Raw genomic sequence first — 26,009 nt, forward strand, 5'->3', positions numbered from 1 at the left:
CCAAGGCTGAGACTGAGCATCTGGGTTTCATTATTGGAAATGGAGTGATCAAACCACAAGTTCACAAGGTATACAGTATGCACTGGATTCCTGCCCCTGCCTCAAACCAGGAAGCAGCTGAGGTCCTTCCTGGGGATGGCAGGTTTTTATCACAGATTCATCCCCAACTTTTCAGCCAGGGCTGCCCCGCTCACAGATCAGACCAGATCAAGGTGTTCCAACCAAGTCCAGTGAACGGAGGAGGCCGTGGCTGCATTCCGGGACATTCAGCAGTCTCTGGGTAAGGACCCAGTCCTCTATAGTCCTGACTTCGATAAACCTTTCATTCTACAAAACGGATCCCTCTGAGAGGGGTTTTGGAGCTGTCCTTCTGCAGGGACAACAAGGTGACACACATCCAGTGGCTTTCATTAGCCGCAAGCTATTCCCTAGGGAGATGCGATACTCAACCCTGGAGAAAGAAGCGCTGGCAATCAAGTGGGCCCTTGACTCACTTAAATACTACCTGCTGGGCAGGGAGTTCACATTACAGACTTCCCACAAGGTCCTCCAGTGGTTGCAGCGAATGAGTGACACTAATGGCCGTGTCACTAGATGGTATCTGGCCATGCAAACCTTCCGCTTTACGGTGGAGCACATTCCCGGCAGACTCAATATGACAACACACTACCTCTCTCGCTGTCACAGCGAGAGTTCTGCAGCCAAACATGAAAACAACAACTCATGGCGGTAACTCTCTCTTTTGTTTTGAGCACATTACATATTATACAAAAGTTGACAGGCTCAGTACGGCAGGCAGTCACCGTACGGCAGGCAGTCACCGTATTTGGAAATCAACACAACAGTTATTGTTTTCAGACAGAATCAGTTTGGCAGGTGCTGATAGAAGTGACAGAGTTTGTCACTTCAAGGGCCAACAACTGTGGCTGAAGCCATGGGATTTCTCTTAAGATTTCTGCTGTTGTCCTTGCTAGCAGTTGGAAGACAACAAGCAAATGCTTACAGGATTGGATCTACGAAGTATGGCGATAACGTGCCACTTGCAGGCTATGAACCAGATTCAAGTAGCCTCAACAATGGAGACAAATCTTTATGGTGCACAGGGCCATTAGACAGTGGATCACAGGTGTAGCATGGCTAAATTAGCTATGAATTTTAATAAATGTATGAGAATTAATACCCAGTTATGAATTTTAATATTCAGAAAATATCAAAAAATCCATAAAAGCTCTCGTTAAAAAGGGCAACACCGGAGTTGTTATAATCCTAGAGTCTCCGGACCTCTAGGTAGCATTTAATAATTATACAATTATTACTAGTGATCAGTTAGTTAATAATCACTAAATTATCTTAAATCAATCAGTTAGTGTCATATCTAAAGGGTTAATTCTCTTGGCAGGGACTTGGAAATAGGCAACACACACAGTTTCTTGATTACAGTGAATTTATTTAATGTTAACTAAAGCGATATAAACGGGTGGTTAAATACAGGGAAAATAAACAATGGCTGAACTATGAGAAATGGAGGTTCGATTGTGGGAAGCATTTGACTCATACGGCAGAGGATAACTAATGAAAGTAAGCTATGAGTTAAAAGGAAATGTTAACATTACGGGACATCCCTGACCACAGAATGTTTGTTAGGTCTTACGGCTTGTTGACGGCCTGCTTTGGCCTGTTGCAAGGGTCCCACGCTAGCTGCCCGATCCTGGCTTTTTGCTAGGGATTCTCTGGGGTTCTCCGTGTTTGAAGAAAACGCCGTCCTCCGTCTGACAATTCGGCTATTTTCAGGTTTCCTTCGTTGCCGCTGGCGAGACCACGTGGCTTGGTCTGACCTCGGTGAAGTTGGCTCGGCGAACAAGCTTAAAAGGGAACTTGGTCGTTCCTGAATTAGACCAGTGTAACTTAACGGACTGATAACTTTAACAAAACAAAAGAAAGAAAGAAAATAAAACAAACTGAGGGGCAGATCGATGTCGTGGCACTTTGCGTGTGTAGCTTCAAGCGAACAAAGGCCTGTTGCGCTGGTCGAACTCTTAGGGCGTTGCCTGGAGAGGCACGCCGGATGCGTGTCGAAGCGTCCAGAGAGCAGAGCGGAAGACCAGGGCACGAGGGGAAGAGCAGAGCGAGAGAGCGACATCACGTGTCGCGCTTTTGTTGTCTGGGGCGTGGTTCCCCAGAGGGCAGTTCTTTGTTCCCGAGGGAGCAAAGGACTGCCTTTCTAAACTTTAATGTAAAAAAAAAAAAGAAAATCTATTTGCGCGTATTATAATCTAATATTTTCCACAATCAAACCTCAATGGTCAAACGGTTGTACCGTTTTAAGTTAACCATTTGCTAACAGGAAACAATTGTCACATTATTGGTCAGGACATTTATACATTAACGGCATTTCCAACGATGGTATGTAATACTTATTTCGGCCACTTGGGGGAGCTCAGGCTACATGAGGAAAAGTTAGATGAACCCAAAACAATCTTTCCTTAGGAAATGTGGAAATTCAGCCTTAAATTCAAACTGGATAATTAATAGAGTATAGTATGACATTTCTTTATCATCATTTCTAAAGGAATTGTGTGAGAAAGTATTGTGAACAAGTATTGGTTACACATAAGATGATGGAGTGTCCTTAATCTTGCTGAAAGCCAGTTTGTGCCAAACCTACAGTATTTGTTCAGATTCCCCCAGCATCCTTACAACCAGCCCCAGCAACCGCAACCACGGGGGCACCAGGAGCCTCAACTGCAGGGGCCCCAGCTGAATAGCTATCTGCTGCCTAGCTTCCTGCCTCATCCCAACCGCGGGTGCTCCAGCGGCCTCTGCCCCATCCACAGATTCACCTGCTGCATAGCTACCCGCCCAAGCATCCTCAGCAGCCCCAGCAGCCTAGCTACCCGCCCAAGCAGCCTCAGCAGCCCCAGCAACCCCTGTCCGGCAACCTGCCAAAGCAGCCTGACACGCAGGAGCCAGAGGAGCCCCAGCAGCCTAGGTACCTGCCCCAGCAGTCCGGCTACCCGCCAACTTAGCCTCAGTTTCCCCAGCAGTCCGGTTACCCGCCAAAGCAGCCTGAGCCGCAGGAGCCAGAGGAGCCCCAGCAGCCTGGCTTCCCGCCCAACCAGTTTCAGCCTCAGGTGCTCCAGCTGCCTAGCTACCTGCCCAACCAGTTTCAGCCTCAGGTGCTCCAGCTGCCTAGCTACACGCCCAACCAGTTTCAGCCTCAGGTGCTCCAGCTGCCTAACTACCTGCCCAACCAGTTTCAGCCTCAGGTGCCCCAGCAGCCTAGATACCCGCCCAAGCAGCTGCCTAACTCTCCGCTGTCCCAGCCGCCTAGCTATGTGCTCCAGCTGCGGCCCCAGCAGCCTAGCTATCTGCCTCTGAGCTATCTGCTCCATCTGCTGCCCCAGCACCCCAGCCATGTACCCCAGGAGCCAAGTTACCAGTCTTTCTGGCCTCCTCAGTGCCCCAGCCAGAGCTGGAGCTGGAGGTTTCTAAGCAGCCACACTACAATGGCTGGCCAACTGCGACACAAGGAGTTGCCCCTGAAAGGGATACAAATGGGCACTACAACACGAAGATGCATCAAGGACCACCTTCAGCTGACTCATTGTATGACATGTAAAATTAAAATAAACCTTGTGATCTGTTAAAAAAAAAAAATCAAAAAATTTATGACAGACATTTCAGACACTGAGATTCATCCTGTCACCATCAGTGATCATACACGGTTTTCACTCTTACTAAAAAAGGCCAACTAGAAGTCGGAGACTTAATGCATCATTGCTTAAAGACTTAGATTTTATAAGTTATTTCAAAAAGGAGCAATATATTTGGAAACTAATGACCTGCCAGGCATTTCACCGTGTCTTCTTTGGGGAGGTGGCAAAAGAGGTAAAATAATCTCCTACTCATCATACAAAAAAAAAGAAAGAGCGATCTCGTGAATTAGAGCCAGAACAAAACAAAAAAAACGTTAGAAGCTGTCCTTGCTGCCTCCCCATAGGAACACATGCTGAATGATCTGAGAAAATTAAAACTTGAATTAAATGAAATTATTGATACAAGATCCAATTTCAGTTGCAAAGACTACGCTTGCAGAACTTTGGCAATAAATCCAGCAGATTCTTAGCCAACCAATTGAAATTGAATAAAGAAAAAATAACTATTTCCTCCTTAAAGGACTCAGCCGGGAATATGACTCATAACCCAGACGAAATCAACAATGCATTTAGCTCTAACATTGATGCATTTCTGAAGAATATAGATTTGCCAAGGTTAGATGTTGAACAGATCAGGGCTCTTGATTCACCTGTTTCAATGGCTCAACTCCATGAAGCCCTCTTACATATGCCGAATAATAAAGCCCCTGGGCCAGACGGTTTTCCCGCTGAATTCTACAAGGAATTCTGGAAAATACTTGCGCCCACATTCTATAGGATGAGAATGCAAATTAGGGGTACTTGCATGTTGCCTCCAACAGTGAAGTCTGCTAATATCAGCCTGTTCCTTAAACCAGACAAAGACCCCACACTCCCGTCCAGTTATTGCCCAATATCACTTATTAACGCAGATCTTAAAATCATCTGCAAAACCCTAGCAAGAAGGCTAGAGAAGGTCACTCCTGGTATAATACACCCCGACCAAACAGGATTTATTAAGGGCAGGCACTCCACCAACAATACACGCAGGCTACTTAATGTAATAGACTACGCCACTATTCATAATCTGGAAACAGTTGTTTCTTCAGATGCAGAGAAAGCATTTGACAGGGTAAATTGGAAATTTCAATCCGCTATTTTTCATAAATTTGGATTTGGAAAGTCTTTCATAGACTGGATTAAAATCTTAATACAGTTCCCCAAGAGCGTCTGTCAGGACAAATTATCATACTTCTTCAAGCTTTAGTCTCCAGAGGGGTACCAGGCAGGGTTGCCCACTCTCTCCCTTGCTATTCACTATTTTTATAGAACCACTAGCGGCCGGTATCAGACAAAATAAAAATATTAAAGTAATTAAAACAGAAAATGTACACCACAAGATAAGTCTTTGCAGATGAATTACTTTTCCTCCTAAAATCATAAACTTCTCTTTCTGAGACAATCACACTTTTAGATAAATACTCATCCATCTCAGACTACTCCATTAACTGGAGTAAATCCGTAGTTTTACCTGTAATGTGTGATTTCCAGAGTATATCTACCACACCGCTAAAGTCTGGGAATATTAAATATCTGGGTGTCAACATTTCCTCCAGGCTGGCAGAACTGACATGGCTAAACTACACGCCTTTACTTAAATCGATAGAGGATGACCTTGTACGATGGACATCTGTCACGGCCCTCCCTGCTGCGACCTATCCGTGACTTCTGTGTGTGTGAGACTGGTTTTGTTTTTTTTGTTCCCTTTGGTTTGGCTGTGTTTTCGTTTTGGCCCTTTTCCCTTTCTCTCCCTCATCTGCAGGTTGTTGGGAGGTTCCTGTCTGTCCTATTTTAGTGGCGGCCTGACATCCTGTCCTCGCCGGATCGTTAAGTCGTTTTGTACGTCTTGGCTACCTGCTCTCTTAAATCTGATTTTGTACCTGTAACTCTGCCCGTTTGCCAACCTTTCACTAACCTTTGTCTCCTGTGCCCAGGAACTCAAACCGGAACCGTTGAAAACCAACTCTTCTTTTCAAACTTCCTGGATCTCACTTCCCTGCCAGCTGCCTGTCAGCGCCCTAGTCGGCTTCTTGCTCTCCTGCCAGTCTGCTTGCCTGCTCCCCTGCCTTGATCACTAGTCGGCTTCCCTCACCTGCTTGCTCTGCCTGCCCCAGCCCCTGCAGCCGCTACCTGCTCTTTGTTTAAATAAATTACTGATAACTAATTTCTGGGTCTTATCTGAAGATTGACAAGATCATTGCCTATATCACTCCACCATAAAAATGATGGTCCTACGTAAAATCAATTACCGGTTTTTATTGTTACCCACCCAACCCTCTCCTGTCTGGTTTAAATCGCTGGACTCAAACATCTCTAAATCTTTGTAGAATAATAAACCCCCACGAATCAGTTTAAAAACTGCAAAAAGCAAAAGATTGTGGTGGTTTAGAACTGCCAATTTTTTCTCATTACTTCCTGTCCAATAGACTATAATATATCTCAAAATGGATCAATGGTGGGGAACGGGGCTGAATGCTGGGGCCAGTCAGGAACCTGTCCCTGTCACGATCATGGTGTGGAAGCAGGTTGGAGGACCCAAACGCAAGACACAGAGCGGAGCAGGTATAGTTCAACAAAGGGTTTTAATATAACCAAAAGCGAGCACACTTACAGGTGAGTGGCTGAAGAACAGAAATCCAAAATCCAAAAGTACAGGGAGACAAGACAGAAACACCAGGTATATATACACAGGGACTAACGAGCAGGGCGGGAGCAACACAGGTGAAAGACATGAGGCTAACGAGGCACAGGTAGGGGAAGAGAGAGAGAGAGAGAGAGAGAGAGAGAGAGAGAGATGCAGAGGGATCACTGGGGTAACAGACATGACAAGGGTTACCGAACACTAGACGAAAGACAAGACAGACCCCCAAAACCCAACAGACCAAAATAACACCAACTAAACACAAAAGTGCAACACAAAGGATGGCCAAACGGCAGAGCGTGACAGTACCCCCCCACCGACGAGCGTCTCCAGACGGTCAACAAAACCCAAAACAGCACAAAAACAAGGCACAAGCTGGCCCAGAGTGGGTGGAGGGAGGACAGGAGGAGGGCCAGACCAGGAACTCTCAGGTGGGTGGCCAGAGGGCAAGGCAGAGTTCGGGAGGTCGCACAAGCAGGCCAAGGGGACAAAACAGTTCTGGGAGCCGTCCCAGAGGGCGACCCGACAGGCCGAGCAAATCAGGGGGAAAACACAGTTCAGGAGGCTGTCCCGGGTGGCCAGAGGTGAACAAACGTTCAGGGGGCAGACCCGGAGGTCAACCGAGCAGACCAGGAGGGCAAAACAGTTCAGGTGGGCGTCCTTTGGGACGACCCATGAGGCCGGGCAGAACAGGGGGGCCACAGAGTTCGGGAGGCCGTACCGGAGGTCGATCCAACAGGCCGGGCAGAACAGGGGGGCCACAGAGTTCGGGAGGCCGCCCCGGGGGATGACCCAACAGGCCGGGCAGATCAAGGAGGCCACAGAGTTCAAGGGGTTGGCAGGTCGGCCAACAGTGAGGCAGCAAACCCACTGGGGGCCAAGCAGGAGGCCGACGGCAAGAACTCTCAGGAGTTCGGCACCCAAAGCTTGGGTGCTCTGGAGGCACAGCTGGGCTGAGGACCACCGGCGAGACAGCTGGGCTGAGGACCATGGACCGGACACGAGGCGCTGGAGTCGGTCCGACCACCGACTGGACAGCTGGGCTGGGGACCATGGACCGGACACGAGAAGCTGGAGTCGGTCTGACCACCGACTGGACAGCAGGGCTGGTGACCATGGAACGGACACGAGGTGCTGGAACCGTCTGGGCCACCAACGGAGCTGGTGCCGGTCGGACCACCGACGAGGGTACAGGAGTCGGCTGTGCCACCGGCGAAGCAGGTGCCGGTCGGACCACCGACGAGGGAACAGGAGTCAGCTGGGCCACCGGCGAAGCAGGTGCCGGTCGGACCACCGACGGAGCACTAGGAACAGGAATTGGCTGGACCACCAACGGAGCTGGAGTTGGAGGGGCCACCGACGAGGGACCAGGAGTCGATCGGACCACCGGCGGAGCTGGTGCCGGTCGGTCCACCGACGGAGCACTAGCAACAGGAATCGGCTGGACCACCAACGGAGCTGGTGTTGGTCGGTCCACCGACGAGGGAACAGGAGTCGGCTGGGCCACCGGCGAAGCAGGTGCCGGTCGGACCACCGACGGAGCATGAGGAACGGGAGTCGGCTGGGCCACCAACGAAGCTGGTGTTGGTCGGACCACCGACGAGGGAACAGGAGTCGGCTGGACCACCAACGGAGCTGGAGTTGGAGGGGCCACCGACGAGGGACCAGGAGTCGATCTTGTAACTGGTGTCAGTCTGACCTTCGACGAGGGACCAGCAACAGGTGTCGGTAGGACCACCGAGTGAGACCTGGGAGCAGGAGCAGGAGCAGGCCAGGGATCAGGCAGGCGGCTAGCAGCGCTAGTGGGCCAGGGATCAGGCTGGTCTGACGTGGAGCTAGCAGCGCTAGCGGGCTGGGAATCAGGCAGACAGCTAGCCGTTCTAGCAAGCCGGGGGACAGGTTGGTTGCCGACGGGTCGCTGATGGTGACCTGCTCGCTGATGGTGACCTGGTTGCCTCTGATGACCACCACGGGAACCCAAAAAGATGGCTAGGCGACTCCCTTCAAAAGACGACTCCGGGCTAGCTGCCCGTGCTGCCTCTGACTCCCTGGCCTTCATGGTCAGGTAGGCCAGGAGAGTCATAGTCCCTGAGTCCTTGGTAGGTAGGGCAGGCAGGTGGACGGACAGGCTAGGCGGAGGACTAGCCGTGCTAGCCGAGTAGGATACAGGCAGGACAGGCGGAGGGCTAGCAGCGCTAGCTGAACAGGTTACAGGCAGGACAGGCTCAGGGCTAGCGCAGGTAGCGACAGGCGGAGGACTAGCAGCGGTAGCCGGGCAGGACAGGAGGATGCTTCCCGACCTGCAACTAGCAGGCCGAGAACAAGTCCCCTGAGGGCTAGCAGGCCGGATGTTAGCCGTTTCCAGGCTAAGGGACTGAGGAAATGATGTGGACTTGGCTGGGGGATCGGCTGAGGTGTGGAGGAAGTCACAAACCCACCCAGGGAGAGAGTCTGCTGCTCCTGGCTGAGCAGCCAGGCTCTTCCAGGCAAGGGACATGATAGCTGCCTTATGGCTAACATGACTAGCCCCATACCACATACCCCCAAAACCCAACAGACCAAAATAACAGTAACTAAACACAAAAGTGCAACACAAAGGAAGGCCAACCGGCAGAGCGTGACAGGCCCCAGTGGGCAGGACCATTCTAGCCTCCTTATGACCTGTAGAGAGCCATACCGGGGAGCTCCCAGCTGTTCTCCCTCGGTATTGGGTCCTTTGCGCTTTGGGGGATTGTGGAGAGCCCTGGCTACTGGGGCTGGGGGGTCTCTGGGCGCCTCGCGGGTCAATCCGGTTGCGGGTTTATCCAGTTGCGGTTTGGAGGGCTGCGATGGGATTATAGGGCGTTTGTCGAAGCATCTTGATGCATTTCTTTTTCTCTGTGGAGGGTCTCTGGATGGCTGCTGGGCATTTATTTTGTGCATTGGAGTTCTCGGGCCTTGACGGATGGGTGGACTGGTGGTGGCAGCAGAGCGAGCTAGTCTGGCTGGCGTTGCATGGCGGTCGGAGGGCATGCCGTGCATGGGGGATGTTGGCTGATGCTGGCGGCCTTCACTTTTCTGGTGGTTGGGGGGACGGCGGACTTTTATCGGCAGGTGCATGGTGGCCTGCACGGCGCGTTTGCTGCCGGGCTGGGACTTACTGCTGGTGTCTGGGGCTTGCTCTCTCTCGTTTGTTCAGCCTCGCGTGCGGGATACAAGGGGGGCTGCCGTGCACTGACTGTGTAACACATCACACAGGCATTAATGTCTAAACCGCTGGCAACAAAAGTGAGTACACCCCTAAGTGAAAATATCCAAATTGGGCCCAAAGTCTCAATATTTTGTGTGGCCACCATTATTTTCCAGCACTGCGTTAACCCTCTTGGGCATGGAGTTCACCAGAGCTTCACAGGTTGCAACTGCAGTCCTCTTCCACTCCACTAACGACATTAGATTAGATTCAACGTTATTGTCGTACATGTCACTGGTACAAAGCAACGAAATGCAGATTGCATCTAACCAGAGCTTAAGCAGTAATTAAATAGAATATGATATATTATTATACAAAGTGCAAGGTATGAATGATATATAAATATATGTCTACATGAATGTGTATTGATACAGATAGGTACAGGCAATGAACAGGTTATGACTATGGCAGTACGGTATGAATAACTATACAGTATGTACAGTAGTAGATTTACAGTATATACAGAATGTCCGGTACGAATGTACAGTAGTGCAATAGGCTTAGATGGAAGGTGCAGTTAATAGTGCAGTGGTGTCAAAGTCAATGACGGCAGTGCAATTGGTAAGGGTAGCTGGTTCAGTCCAGGGGAGGATGGTGAGTCTGAATGTGAGGGGATGGACGATGGGGGTTGGTGATGTGTGTGTGTGTGTGTGTGTGTGTGAAGGGGGATGGGGCGTTGGGGGGCAGAGTTCAGCAGGGAGACAGTTGTAGGAAAAAGCTGTTCTTGAACAGTCAAACAGTCTTTGTGCTGAGTCTTATCTAATGTTTATTGCTCTCCTACTTACATCTGTAGATGTAAATGTAAATGCTCCGTACTTGTATAGCACCTTTCTAGTCTTTTCGACACACATTCATACACTGAGCCTAAGTGCTCAAACAGAAACTAACATTCACACACATTCATACACTGGCGGAACAGCCACCAGGGGCAATTCGGGGTTCAGTATCTTGACACTTCGACATGCAGCCTGGGGGAGCCGGGATTGAACCACCAACCCGCTCTACCTCCTGAGCCACAGCCGCACCTTGATGATGTCCTTGTTAGCAAGAAGTGAGGCTCCAGTGATGCGCTAGGCGGTTTTCACCACCTTCTGCAATGCCTTCTGGTCCGAGACAGACTGTTCCCGTACCAGACTGTAATACAGTTGGTTCGGATGCTCTCGATGTTAGAAGTTCACCAGGATGTCTGAAGAGAGGTGGTTATTTCTTCAGTCCTCAGGAAAAAGAGGCGCTGGCTAGCCTTCTTGACCAGGTTGGAGCAGTGAGTCATCCAGGTGAGGTCCTGTGAGATGTGGATCCCCAGGAATTTGAAACTGGACACAGGCTCCACTTCCACACCGTTGATGTGGATGGGTGGATGAGTGTCTGCATTCCTCCATAAGTCCACGATGAGCTCCTTGGTTTTGTTGTTGTTGTTGCGATCCAACTCCTCCCTGTAGGCCGACTCATCGTTGTTCTTGACGAAGCCAATCACCGTGGTGTCGTCTGCAAATTTGATTTGAGGGAGTAGAGGAACGGACTCATCACACAGCCTTGTGGTACGCCAGTTTTAAGGGTGAGGGTGGAAGAGCAGTTGTGGTCCATCCGAATATGTTGGGGCCTGTTGGTCAGAAAGTCCAATAACCACTTGCAGATAGAAGCTCTGATGTCCAGATTTGTGAGTTTGGTGATTAACTTAGAAGGAATAACAGTGTTAAATCTCTACAGCAAGTGTTCCTCTTCTTTCACTAGGCATGTGCACTGACGACCCAGGGTTAGGGTTACAATTTTGGATTTTTTTTACACACTTTAAAAAAATTTATTGAAAGCTTCATTCTTTTTACATGTTTATTTACAGCATTATACGTTGAAATGTATATTGTAATAGGTTGTATATTAACTTATTGAGCGAAAACTGGTAGTTTTATGTAAAATCATTGAGCATTGAGCACCCCCATATAGCCAAAATGGTATGATCCTTGTTTCCATGCGAAGCTTCCACTGTGACATTGACAATCAAATCAGGCTCCACCCATCGAAGCATTTTCGACTATTTGGGGTCAGCCCTAAGAATATCCCTGTTCATCCAGGGCTTCTGATCTGGGTACATGGTTATCTCTTTCTGGGTGGTGACGCTGTTTATGGAGGTGGAGAGGTAGTCCAGTACAGATGATGCGTAGCACTCAATGTCCGTGTGGGAGTGACAGGTTGCCTGAATAGCAAATTATATTCCAATTTGTGTCTTTGAAACGGTCCTACAGAACAGAATCTGTCCCTCAGGCCACACTTTTATTGTCCTCATGGTGGAGAAAAAGAGAGAATTGGTCTGATTGTCCTATGTCGGGGAGGGTTGTAGCTGTGTAAGCTTCAGCAATGTTGGAATAAACATGATCCAGTGTCTTGCTCCCTGGTAGGAAACATGTTGATGAAAGCTGGGGAGGACTGTCTTCAAGTTGGAGTGATTAAAGTCGCCTGCAACAATAAACGCAGCCCCGAGGTGTGTTGTTGCTAATGGCTGCATGTAATTCTTTCATTGCAAGCTTAGCATTAGAGTCTGGTGGTGTGTACACAGCAGTAACTACAACTGATAGGAGTTCTCTTGGGAGATAATAAGGTCTACATTTAAAAACTCCACATTAGGCCGTCTGCATTGTCCGGAAAACTGCTGTTTAACCATGTCTCTGTAAAGATCATGACGAGTCCATAATCCGTTTATTTTTGGTGATGCAGAGTCGTAGTTTGTCCATTTTGTTCGCCAGAGACCAGCCATTGGCAAGGTAAAATGCTGGGTAGAGAGAGCCGACGCGGTGTTAGCTTTAGCTTAGCTTGTAGCCCTCTGCGCTTACCCCACCTTTGTTTACAGTCTCGATGCCGTCTGCGAGCACTTCCGCCCGGCCGGGAAGAGTGCGCAGACTCCGGTATTCTAGAGATCTCTGGGCAGAATTGAAGATCAGTGATAAAACTGTCAGAGTTGTGTATACCAACGTCCAAAAGCTCCTGTCAGCTGTATGATGTTAAAGCAGTGCTGTTCTGAATAAACAGTCCAGTGAGGAGCAGGTAAAAAAACGCTAATTTGCAAATTCTGGAGAGACGCTGAGCCTCGCGTTGTTCACGCGCCGCCATCTTGGTTGTCACGGAGCTGGTGGATGTTAGAGACCTTGCGCTCCTCCACCTTTTGTTTGAGGATGCCCCACAGATGCTCAGTAGGGTTTAGGTCTGGAGACATTCTTGGCCAGTCCATCACCTTAACCCTCAGCTTCTTTAGCAAGGCAGTGGTCATCTTAGAGGTGTGTTTAGGGTCATTCACACCTGAGACCTTATAACACTAACGATTCACATGACACCAGGGAGGGAAAATGACTAATTGGGCCCAATTTGGACATTTTCACTACGGGTGTACTGACTTTTGTTGCCAGCGGTTTAGACATGAATGGCTGTGTGATATATTATTTTGAGGGTACAGCAAATTTACGCTGTTTTACAAGCTGTATGCTCACTATTTCACATTGTAGCAAAGTGTCATTTCTTCAGTGTTGTCACATGAAAAGATATAATCAAATATTTACAAAAATGTGAGGGGTATACTCACTTTTGTGAGATACTGTATATACATTATATATATGGCAGAGGTAAAATGTTTACAGCTTTATTCTTGGCAAATTAGATAACAGCCAGTAACCATAAATGTGTCATGCAACAGATGTTTTATTTGTGTACAAGTAATTAGTAATGGAGCAGCTAAGGGTTTGCCACTATTTGCTTTAATATGTAACCATTAGCTGCTATTAAGCAGAAGCTAATAATTTGCTTAATGGCACGATAATAGTTACTGCTTTATCTATCCAAACCATTTAGGAAGAACTGATATGGAAAACCCTTGGTTATCCTTAGAAATCAGATTAAAAGTAAGTGAAATTACTTTTATGACAATTATGTGTTCCCACCCTGCAGGAGGCCATTGTCTGAAAAGGCAGCAGAGCAGCTAAATATCACCAACTTGAACAGCAATTAGCTAAAATCCACTTTGCAGAATTTGACGGGGAAAATACAGCTCATCATGATAAAGATAGATACTTACATAGAGTGGAGCTTGTTGGGGATTCAGTTTCATGGCGCTGGACTCTATGGAAAAAAAAAATACATAGGGGGACAGAGATGTCAGCATTCGTTCAAAACTAAGTCATTATCACAAAACAAATCAATTGAGCAGTGTTGATTGGGATAGAATAAATGTTCTCTAATACTGGAGCAAGTAAACAGAAACTTGAAGAAGGGCAATGCTAAATACATCTCCAATAAAATACAATGAATTAAACAAATCAATCAATTCTCTTAATTTATTCACTTTTTAATACAAAGCACTAGAGGTGTAACGGTACTTATTCGTACCGCACCGTTTCGGTACAGGACTTTCGGAACGGTGCAAATGTGCACTGAATGCAATCTTTAATGTAAATGATCAGGCTTGTTTTGAGTGTGGAACATATGTCAATTACGAGTTTCCACACAAACATATTAAGTGGCGGACCAAATCTCTGCCTTGCACTTTGAGTGCTATACAAACAGCATGCTTTAGTCCAGCCTTTCGCTAGCTAGCGACTTTGAGAGTCTTGGCCAAAGAAACCTGAGCTTAAGCTATTATTAAAGCTATTATTATTAAATAATTAGTGTCCTCCTCTTGGTTTAGTGTGCTGTTCATTTTCATTATGGCATCTGTGCGTGCAGTGTTGGTGGACAGATGACCGAAAATGCGTCGCACTTTCACCTGCCACAGTCTTATATACAGTCTGCAACATGCATTGTACTGGCGGCCGTTTTACCAATGCAGCGGCACAACATAAAACGTAGTGTGAGATACTGTGTGCAGTGCGTGACAGGACCATCGACTGATAGTCGCACATTAGTTTCTGTGATGGGTAAGTAATGGCTACTTCTGCCAGACAGTAAAGTGTACTAAACTTTACAGTGTAGTGGTGTTAACACAGCATATCCTTAGTGAACACTTCAGCCGGTAAGTTTTTGGTTTTCATGGTAATGTATTACGCCGACTATTAACCGCACCCCATTCTCTGTTTGAGAAAGAACATTCACCAAAAACGGCAGTTAAAACTGGCTGGAGGGGGGCTTTAAGGTCTCCTGTTTAGGAACGCTTCGGTTTCCTAGTGAACAACGGAAAGCGGTGGGCCGACATTGCTCAGTAGTAATTGGGTATGTTTCGAGCTACACGTCAAACTTGCTAACTCACTAATGGTATCACACGAAAGAGAACGTCACTGCGACAAGGAAAAAAAAATAGAAAAAACGAGCGTAGTGCCCTTGAGCATTTAAACAGACTTTAGACTGCACTTTAGAGTTCGGAAAAGTTTTTTTTTAATCTGAGCAGGCCTTCAATCTAGGATTGATAATGCTCAGACTGTATAAAAGAATAATAATAATGCTGCACTGTAATCCATAGTTATATATATATATATATATATATATTTTTTTTTTTTAAATATGTGATATATAAAAAATAAACTGAACCCTGATTTCAAAACAGAGTATATTGAACCGTGTTTATTGTGTACTGTTACATCCCTACAAAGCACATAAAAAAGGAAAATTCCAAGTATTTCTTGTTTATGTCAAATGAAAACAATCTCCCCGCGACCCTGTACGCAGGATAAGCGGTGGACGATGGATGGATGGATGGATGGATGAAAACATAATCTTTAGTTAGAGATTGTCAAGTCGTCCTGGAGTGATTTCCTTGGAGAGATGTCAGGTCAGTTCATCTCAGAAAGTAATGAGTGTAGGGCTGAAACGATTCATCAATTAAAATCGATAAAATCGATTAATAAAATACATCGACACAAATTCTTTGCATCGATGCTTCTTTAATCCATTTAACTATACAGCACAGTGTTTCGCACAGACATTTATTACTGTCGCACATCGCGCTTATGCTGAGAACACGACGTTATTATAATGGAGCTGTTTGCAAAGTGGAGGAAGAGAGAGAAAACAGGGAGGGACAAGTAGAAAGTGTCCAAAGTATGGGATTATTTCAAGCTAAAGAAAACAACAACTCTGTAATGTTACCGTCCACTGTAAAACGAAACTTATGTCGCCTCGGCAACAGCGCGACGGCAGCTGAACAAAAAGCAGCCAGTGTTCTGCTAGTGGACCACAGACAAGGTAACAGTAACAGCAACTGTAGCATTTAACTGAAATCATGATTGATTGTTGAGTTGAAGGCTAGCCAAAGTAAGCTGCAGACCTCAGCTGAAAATGTGCACACGTGCGTTTGTTGTTCTCCACGAGTTAACTGGGTGTCGGGGAGCTGCACCGCTGCAAAGCAAAAGTACTTCTTAAACGACGCATCGATATGAATCCTTGAAATAATCTATCGAAGCTTTGAATACTAAAATCATCGTTAGCTGCAGCCCTAAATGAGTGTAAGCTAAAGAAACTGATTAATTCCTTACAGTTGTAAAGCCTGAAGACTGTTGTTCAAAGCTGCAAAGGAATCAAACAGAAATTCTGTTTAGGACGTATGAGACACAAATTATCTCATACAAATGAAGTCAGCAGTGAGTCTGCCGGCTCACTGTGCAAACTAAATTCAAATTACAAACATCTCATTAAAGAGGTGGTATTGTGCTCATTTTCCGGTTCAAATTCCTATTTAGGGGTTGTACCAGAACAGGTTTACATGGTTTAATTGTAAACACCATATTTTTCACCCTGTGTTGAACGCTTCGTTTTAGCTATGGAGTGATACATCTCATCTCTAAATGATCTTTGTTGGGAGTTGCACATGCACAGTTCCTAGTTAAGCTGGCCAGCGAAAAACCTGTAAACAAGGCTTCTTTTCAGCTGTACATGTTGCAGACCAGCTTGGCAACATAAACTGAGCAATAGTTTCAGAGTGGTGAGTTATTAATCTGTAACAAAAGTATCTTTCATCCATAAACTTTTAACTGAGCTCTGTCTCTACATCACAGTAACAACTTTATGTCCACTGACTGCCTGGAGGGTAGCTAGTGTTTGGAAGGGAGAGGTGTGTGCTGCATCTCAGTGTTTTTCCACCGGTGTTTTTGAGGGCGTGTCGGAGTAGCCACTTGGACTAGGGCTGGACTACAAACGAGCTGTTTTCAAGCAGTTCAGAGCAGAGTTTTCTGTGGGAGATGGGAACTCTCTTTGGGCTGGACTTTGGGCTTTTTCACTTTGCAAACCTATTATATGCACAAAAAAGGTATATAACTCAATAAAGGAGAGGGAAAAAGCCAAAAAGCATAATACCACCTCTTTAAGACACAGAGTCGGGGTCACCACCCAGCTCTTCTACATGCAGAGATGTGGTTGGCCCATTTATGGCAGGAAACAGGAAGTCAGAGGAAAACAGAGGAGTCTTACAAGTCCTCCTCACACACCTCCTTTTCACACAAGAAAACAAGCCTTCCTCACAGTATACAGTCTGATTGTGTCTGACAGGGGCAGACAAAGCCTTACTCCATCACACAGGCAGACAGACATATGCCTGTTAGAGATGCTCATACATGAGTCCACATGGTGTATTTACACAGTTGCAACATCTGTTGGAAAAGCTTATAATGAGACCTCTTATCACTCTTGTCACTTTGCATGTTATAACAGTGAGTTATTTGCAGCTGTGACATCAAGCCAAGACTTCAGTGCAATGTGTGAGTTTATTAACTGCACTGTGGGCTGTGAAGCACATCAACCACCTGCACCCACTCACATGCGCACACACACACACACACACACACACAAAGCTGTGATCACTTTATGGTAATTTCAAAATGCTTGAAAGCATTTACAAGTCATTGAGCTTGAATCTGATCTTGACATCACACTGAGAAGAGACCAAATATGCTTGGTTTATATCTATAAAGCACTTCTAAAGAAACAGCCTGTATATCTTAGATCACAGAGTGCCTCATGGAGATTCCACAATTCAAAACCAACCTGACAGTAAAAAGGCCTTGAAATGTTTTGAACCACTCAGGTGGAATAAATTTAATCAGGAAGTTCTCCACTGACTCTTCCTGTAGATTCCGGTTAGATCTGAGTAAAGTGTGGATCTTGAAATCCTTTATTTTGCAGTAAACTAATGAATGATTGCTCACCCTAAAGTGCACATTATACTTCCCATCTTAGTCAAGGGTCCACGAGGAACTGAGTGAATGTTGTTATCTGCTCATATACACTATATTGCCAAAGGTTTTGGGACGCCTGCCTTTACATGGACATGAAGGTTAATGACATCTCATTCTTAATCTGTAGAGTTTAACATAGAGGTTGCCCAACTGTTGCAGCTTGAACAGCTTCAACTCTTCTGGGAAGGCTGTCCACAAGGTTTAGAAATATATTCATGGGAATTTTTGACCATTCTTCTAAAGGTCAGGCACAGATGTTGGACAAGAAGGCCTGGCTCGCAGTCTCTGCTCTAATTCATCCCAAAGGTGTTCTATATGGTTGGGGTCAGGACTCTGTGCAAGCCAGTCAAGTTCTCCACACCAAACTCGCTCATTCATGTCTTTATGGGCTAATGCGAAGTCCACATGTCGTTTAGAGGTCTGTAGCTATTGACTCTGCATAAAGTCAGCGACTTCTGTGCACTCAGCCTCAGCCTTTGCTGACTCCGCTCTGTAATTTAATGTGGCCACTACATGGCCGAGTTTCTGTTGTTACCAATCGCTTTCACTTTGTTATAATACCACTAACAGTTGACCATGGAATATTTAATAGTGAGGAAATTTCACGAATGGACTTACCAATTGCACAGGTGGCAACCTATCACACTACCGCGCTTGAATTCCCTGAGACCTATTCTTTCACAAATGTTTGTAGAAGCAGTCTGCTCTCTAGTTTTTGGGCTCATTGCATTTACTATCACTGTCTTCTTTTGGTCACTATAATCGTGATATGAAATTTTCATACTGTTTCATCCCTAGGTCCACTCAGCCCTCACACACCTGGAAAAAAACAACTCCTACTTCAGAATGCTGTTTATGGATTTCAGCTCATCAATCAACACAATCTCCCCCTATTAAACTGATCAGCAAACTCAGTACACTGGATCTGAGTACCACACTCACCTTGGACTTCCTCACAAACAGACCCCAGACAGTTTGGATTGGTGGCCACACCTCCTCCACTCTAGTGCCCACCGACTTATCTCCAAACTCAGGAACCTTAGAAACAGCTGTAAAACCAGATATATTTTTAGACCTCTTTGCTTCCATCAACCTTTACCAACTAACTTCAATAATTTCTTCATCTAAACCATCAACCTGCCTCTTAGACCCCATCCCAACTAGGCTGCTTAAAGAAGTTTTACCCGTAGTTAGCAATTCTATACTAGATACTATGATCAATCTATCTTTATCAACAGGCTATGTACCACAGTACTTTAAAGTAGCTGTAATTAAACCTCTTTTGAAAAAGCCCAACCTTGATCCAGATGCTTTAGCCAACTATAGACCTGTATCTCTCTAAGATCCTGGAGAAAGCAGTCGCCAAACAGCTGCATGAATTTCTACATAGCAATAGTTTATTTGAGGATTTTCAGTCAGGATTTAGAGTTCATCATAGCACAGAGACAGCACTGCTGAAAATTACTAATGACCTTCTCATTGCATCAGACAAAGGACTTGTCTCTATACTGATTTTATTAGATCTTAGTGCTGCTTTTGATACCATTGAGTATCATATCCTATTACAGAGACTGGAACATTTCATTGGCATTAAAGGAACCGCTCTAAGCTGGTTTAAGTCCTATTTATCAGATCGATTTCAGTTTGTACATGTTAACGATGAATCCTCCATGCACACAAGTTAGTCATGGAGTTCCACAAGGATCTGTGCTCAGACCAATCCTCTTCACTTTATATATGCTTCCTTTAGGCAATATTATCAGGAAACACTCCATAAACTTTCATTGTTATGCAGATGATACTCAGTTATATCTATCGATCAAGCCAGATGAAACTCTCATCAGTTAGCTAAACTTCAAATGTGCCTTCAGGATGTTAAAACCTGGATGACCTGTAATTTTCTAATGTTCTCAGATAAAACTGAAGTTATTGTTCTGGGGCCAGAGCCCTTGATGGCATCGCCCTGGCCTCCAGCACCACTGTGAGGAATCTTGGAGTTATCTTTGATCAGGACATGTCGTTTAAGTCTCACATTAAGCAAATTTCAAGGATCGCCTTTTTTCACCTACGTAATATTCCAAAAATCAGGAACATCCTGTCTAAAAATGATGCAGAAAAACTAGTCAATGCATTTGTTACTTCTAGGCTGGATTACTGCAATTCTTTATTATCAGGCTGCTCGAAAAAGTCCATTAAGACTCTTCAGCTGATCCAGAATGCTGCAGCACGTGTTCTGACAGGAACCAGGAAAAGAGATCGCATTTCTCCTGTTTTAGCTTCTCTGCATTGGCTTCCAGTAAAATCCAGAATAGAATTTAAAATCCTACTTCTCACCTACAAAGCTCATATCTTAAAGAGCTCATAGTACCTTACTACCCAACCAGAGCACTGCGCTGCCAGAATGCAGCGTTACTTGTAGTTCCTACAGTCTCCAAAAGTAGACTAGGAGCCAGAGCGTTCAGCTATCAAGCTCCTCTCCTGTGGAACCAGGTTCTAGTTTGGGTTCAGGAGGCAGACACCATCTCCACATTTAAGAGTAGGCTTAAGACTTTCCTCTTTGATAAAGCTTATAGTTAGGGCTGGCTCAGGTGAGTCCTCAACCATCCCTTAGTTATGCTGCTATAGGATTAGACTGCAGGGGGATTTCCCATGATGCACTGAGCTCCTCTCTCCTCTTCTTTCTCTCCCTCTCTATCCTACCTCATCCAATTAATGCATGTTACTAACTTGACTTCTCCCCTTTCCGGTAGTCTTGTGCTTTCTCGTCCCTCTCCTCTCTCCTCCTATCACTTCCTGCAGGTGTTTCTGGCTCTGGAGCTGTGGAGTCTGGATCTGTGGTTGTGGGTCACCTGCTGCCCCCGTGTTCCTGCTCGACACCCTCTGCTACAATTAAAACTGAATTGAAAACTTCACATAGGCTGGAAGTAGAAAATTAATTAGTGATTGACCAAAATGGGTTATTTAATGCCAATTAAAAGCCTCAAGAACCCATATCCTAAACTCAACAGGAAGTCGGCCATTTTGAATTTTACGGCCATTTTTGGATGATTTACGCACTCCGTATTTTAACAAACTCCTCCTAGGGATTTATTCGGATCGACTTCAAATTTCTGCTGTGCCTTCTAAAGGCATTGAAGATGAAAAGTTGTGCTATCTGTGAGTTTTCGTCAATGTCCGTGGCGTCAAAGATCAACTCTTCGCCATGACACAGCAAGTTGTTGTAACTTCAGTGTACATGCTCACATCTGAACCAAACTTTACGTGCTTGATAACTCTCCCACCCCGAAAACATCTACACGCCAATACGGATTTATATTCATAGTGCCAAGTGCTATGTAGCTCCACATAGGGGACACAGGAAGTGACGTATAACACCTTCATGCAGCGTCGGAACCGCGTAGCAAAATCACAGCCGCACCAGCAGAGCTCCAGAATATGCAACTTGGCCGGCTCACACCCGGACGCGCGAGGGCCCGCCCAACGCTGCTTGCAGCTTTAATATGTTTCCAATGTTGCTGTTGCCTGTTGTGTTCTACACAATATATGCGAACTTCAGAAAGATTATTTTTATAATTGATAGAAAATGGATAATTGATAGAATGTTCCTTGTATGAGTATTCATACAATTTTGAATGACTGATGCAAGCATTACTAAATAAATAAGAGACACTAAATGGATAAAGTTAAGGTGTGGGACTATGAAAATTATCATTCACAATTTATTCACAAAGACCATTTAACTGTAAACGGAGCAGTGCCAATAAGACACAGAAGTGCAAATAAGCATGTGCAAGGTAACATTTCAGTCCACCTGGAGGAAAGAGGATGAATGTAAATGTAAATGCTCCGTACTTGTATAGCGCCTTTCTAGTCTTTTCGACTACTCAAAGCGCTTTTACACTACATCTGCATTCACCAGTCATACACATTCATACACTGAGCCTAAGTGCTCAAACGGAAACTAACATTCACACTCACTCATACACTGGCGGAATAGGGTTCAGTATCTTGCCCAAGGATACTTCGACACGCAACCAGGGGGAGCCAGGGATTGAACCGCCGACCTTCCGATTAACGGCCAACCCGCTCTACCTCCTGAGCCACAGCCGCCCCAAATGATGAGGAAGGTGGGTCAAATGAGTCATATGTTGTACCATCCCTGTAGGGGAGGTGGTTGTTGTTGCGCGGTGGTGGAGAATAATAGGGTGGTGCAGGAGCAGTGAGTGGCAATTAGGTTATGGTGAGCTGGGTTTTGTTGTACAGGAGCTAGGCTTTGTTGTACAGGAGCTGTAATGCGTGAAATCAGGTCCCGCAAAAGCGAGGACTGGCTCTGCATCTCATGCTGAATGCTTTGGAACATGTTGCCCAAGAGATTTTCTGGTCTGCCCGCTCACGTCTGTCTGCCTCCCATGCCACTCTCTCCACCTCCTGCACCTCTCTGTTCAACTGCTCTTCATAGGCCATTTGTCTTTCCGTGCGTAGATGACCCCTCTCTCCTTGCGATCCATTGCCAGCAACATGTCCTATATTTCTCAGGTCACCACCTGGGCTTTAGTTAATCGCCACCTTTTATGCGGTGGCAGGTATTCTAAAAAACAGCACACATATGACATTAGCGAGACCAGTCAGTGTCCAAACCGCCGCCATCGTCGATGCTACAGGAGGCAGAGGCAGGAGGTGCGGGGACGGTCTCAACAGGAGCTGGCTCGTACCCCAAATGGGATGGCACAAGTCGAAATATGGCCATTCCTAACACTCCTGCCCATTGTGGTCACTGATCTGGTGATACTTTTTGCGCAAGCTCTTTAATTTGCTCGCCACCAGCGTTTTGTCCTTAATAATTAATTATTAAACCTCACTTTCTGAACTGTGGACGGTACCCGTCTCAGTCGTGATTTTGTGTCCAGTTTTGCGTACTTATAACAAGATGTGGTCCTGTTGTCGGTTCCAGGTGTAGACAGAACTGGGAAAGAACACATGTATGTGCTCTGCTCCCCTCACTTGGAATGGCTTCAAAAAAAAAAAAAAGTCATTGATTTAGGAAAAAGGCCATTACAGATTAACAGTTCCTAAGTCAATGTTCCTTTCCTAACTTTAGTTAGGATTTGCTTCTGTAATACCAAGTAAGAAAAATCCTATCTTAGACTCTTCCTGTTTTAACTTAAGACTTAAGATAGAAACTTTCTGTAATATGGCCCCTGATCTCTATGTCAGACTTTAAAGTTCTCATAAGAGCAAGGAAGAGTTACTCAGTTGGTACTTTTTAGTGTGCATAGGTATTTTAAATGTATATCCAAGGTCTGAAACATTTTTTCACTGCCTGACACTTATTTTATTTTTTTGTCTGCCACTCAAAAATTTTATTGGCCACTTTTGAAATGTCTGTACTAAATGACATTCAGCTCATTGACGCATCATTTAAAGTAAATAATTTTATCATTCAATGTTCAATGTATTTACACAAAAACATTCCATGGTTTTGGTTTGAAATACCGCAATAGAAATTCACTGAGCTGTATGTGGGTGTGTGTGTGTTGTGTGTGACACAGGCGCATGCACTAATTGCCACAATAGACTAACCTTACTACATGTGTCTTTCTGTTGTGCATTTTCCCTGCCCACCAAAGTTGGCGAATGGTCTGACTATCACATTCTAGCAGTAGTCAGATGTCAGAGACCAGCAGAATGCACTGGGCACATGATGATAAAGGCTGTGAATCAAGACATCCAGGTAACGGTCTCACAGCTTCCATCCCTCCAATGATCTACAAATGCTACTGTGAAGAAATGTATGTACAGAGACACTCCTGATACAGGCCGGGCCTGATCAGCCTGGATGTTCCATCATGAAAGGCATGAACCCAGATCCAACTTCAACCAACTAAACTCTGTACCCATACAGTAAGCTGCTGGAATCATTTCCACACATGGACACAGACTACAAGCCAAGCTATCTGAACCGTGTGTGTTTAGTGAATGTAACAGTGTAACTGCTATTATGTGTGCTGACTCCACCCATACAGCTACGAAATCTACAATAAGCTTGTGTCTGCCGATGTCGTTTCACTTCTGATAGTTTGATGAAGTTAGATCTTGCTAGCACTCCGTCTTCAACAGCATGTGTGTCAGTGTGGAGGAGCTGCTAAGCAGCCACGCCTCGCTGAACCACCGACAGAGAGGACAGAAACAGAAACAACCAGAACAACGTTGCGCGACTGAAAGAATTTAACTTCTGAGGAGATGAGTGAGAAGCAAAATTCCTATTTGTGTATGTGCCTGAGAAAACAGTGTGATCCCAATACAATGGTAGGGGAAACACTGCCTTGATTTGAACCTTCCTTGGATGATAGAGAACTTTCACAGACCTCAGTATCATTTCATTTACGTGTTCATGTTCTTTTCATTTTCTCTCTCTTATGGTGCTTTCAGACCAAAAGTGAAGTGAGCGTTCGGGGCGGTGAGTTTACATACAAAGTCAATGCAAAGCAGCTAGCTTCCGTGCACATCCAGTTCCACTGTTGTTAGCGTCGTTTGGCACTACTTCATATTTATATAAAAATCGGACAAAACTGGACATTGCTGGGAGAAAAGAAAGTGAGGAGGTTGAACTACCTGGTGAAACTTTATTCCAGCTATCATTGTACTTTACTGTGACCAAGTTAGCATAGCCCTGATCGATCCAAACCTGACAAAGCAAGAATTCACATGTTTAACAAATCTGCATCATGTTGTAGTTATTTCGGCATCAGTTTAATCCGTTTATTGCTAATTAATCACAGCAAAATGTTTACTTTGGGTTCATACAGTTGTAGTAATTCCAAGTTGTGTTTATTCACGTTATCACCTTAAAATCGCCTTCTCGCATTGTGTGTGAACACTTGCAGCGAATGTACTCACGCGAGGAAAGCGCTGCGAGGCGAAAATTAGCGTTTGGTCTGAATGCGGCATTAGTGACACCTTTATAAAGACTGCTCTGATGACAGCTGATGACTAAATCATTCATTACCTTTCTGATGTTTTTTGGTGGCTAAGATATGAGTGAAGCAATCAGCTACAGAGAAGACATCTCACTCTGCTGGAACTTGTTGGGACTACAAGAATATTTTTGTTTGTACAGTTGTGTTACAGAGTGATTCTTCTTTGACCTCATTAACAATCTTTGGTCAACTTCAGACACAAACCTCACATCAGCCAAGTTTCCCTTAGTTCTGTCATCAAGTTACTGTAGTGAACAATGGTGTGGATTTGTGCATTTTACATTGAATAAATTTGGAGCTACCCTAAATTCCTTTCTCCTCCCCAGAGAAGAAGGGGAGGGGTCAAAGTTGCTTTCTCTAAGTGCTAGCCCGACCATAAAAATGGCACCTTTTTGATTCTGAAGCTGATAACGCGGGGCCTGACTGTTAAACTGACAAAGGGACATGAACCAACCATTGGCATCTCCCTGAACAGCCTATCAAAACTGGCCCCCCACACATGTATCCGTGGCAACTGACCTTATTCTTTGTTTTATTACCACATCAAAAAGGAAAACCCTTGTCTCACCCAAGTGTGACATGCTCCAGACACTGAACTTTGAATGGCTAAGGACTGCAGTCTCCAAAGACTCAAAGCATTTAATTCAATCTTTAGTTACTTGATTACGTTTGCCTCTATTTGAGTAGCTATGTTAACTGTTGTTGCTATCTGTTGTTGATATTAGTGCTGAAAAGAAAGTTACTCGTGCAGTGTTTTTATTTTCAGCAAGACACTCCTTCATCTAATGTAATCAGTGCTTGTTCATAATACTTTCCTACAAAATTCCTTTAGAAATGATGACAAAGGAATGTTTTACTATACTCTTAATCGCCAGCTTGAATTTAAGGATGAATCAACAATATTCCCCGGTTCCTAAGGAGAGACGATCTTTGATTTAATCCAAGCTTTCCTCATGTAACCTGAGCAAAGCCCAGACTCGGCCAGCGAGACCGGCCTTTTGTTCGCCTGAAGCTACACACCTGAAGTGCCGCGACATCGATCTGCCTTCAGTTTGTTTTTAATTTTCTTTATTTCTTTTGTTTGTTAAAGTTATCAGTCCGTTAAGCTACACTGGACTAATTCAGGAACGACCAAGTTCCATTTTAAGCCTTTTTCTTTGAGCCAACTTCACCGAGGTCAGACCAAGCCACGTGGTCTCGCCAGCTACAACGAAGGAAACCTGAAAAGAGCCGAATTGCCAGACGGAGGAGGCGTTTTCAATCAGACACGGAAAACCCCGGAGAATCCCTAGCAAAAAGCCAGGATCGGGCAGCTAGCGTGGGACC

At 45.4% G+C, this 26,009-nt stretch overlaps 1 protein-coding gene across 1 annotated transcript in view; it reads right to left on the reverse strand.

The window, feature by feature from the left end:
• The window catches only part of LOC123962260, a 173,409-nt gene that overhangs the window by 127,751 nt on the left and 19,649 nt on the right, over positions 1-26,009 (reverse strand). Inside the window, exon 2 of the mRNA XM_046038287.1 lies at positions 13,623-13,666. Coding sequence (XP_045894243.1) covers positions 13,623-13,666 — 44 coding nt within the window. The remainder of the gene's footprint in view (positions 1-13,622; positions 13,667-26,009) is intronic.

This window comes from Micropterus dolomieu, linkage group LG22 (assembly GCF_021292245.1).
Source record: "Micropterus dolomieu isolate WLL.071019.BEF.003 ecotype Adirondacks linkage group LG22, ASM2129224v1, whole genome shotgun sequence".
Taxonomy (NCBI): domain Eukaryota; kingdom Metazoa; phylum Chordata; class Actinopteri; order Centrarchiformes; family Centrarchidae; genus Micropterus; species Micropterus dolomieu.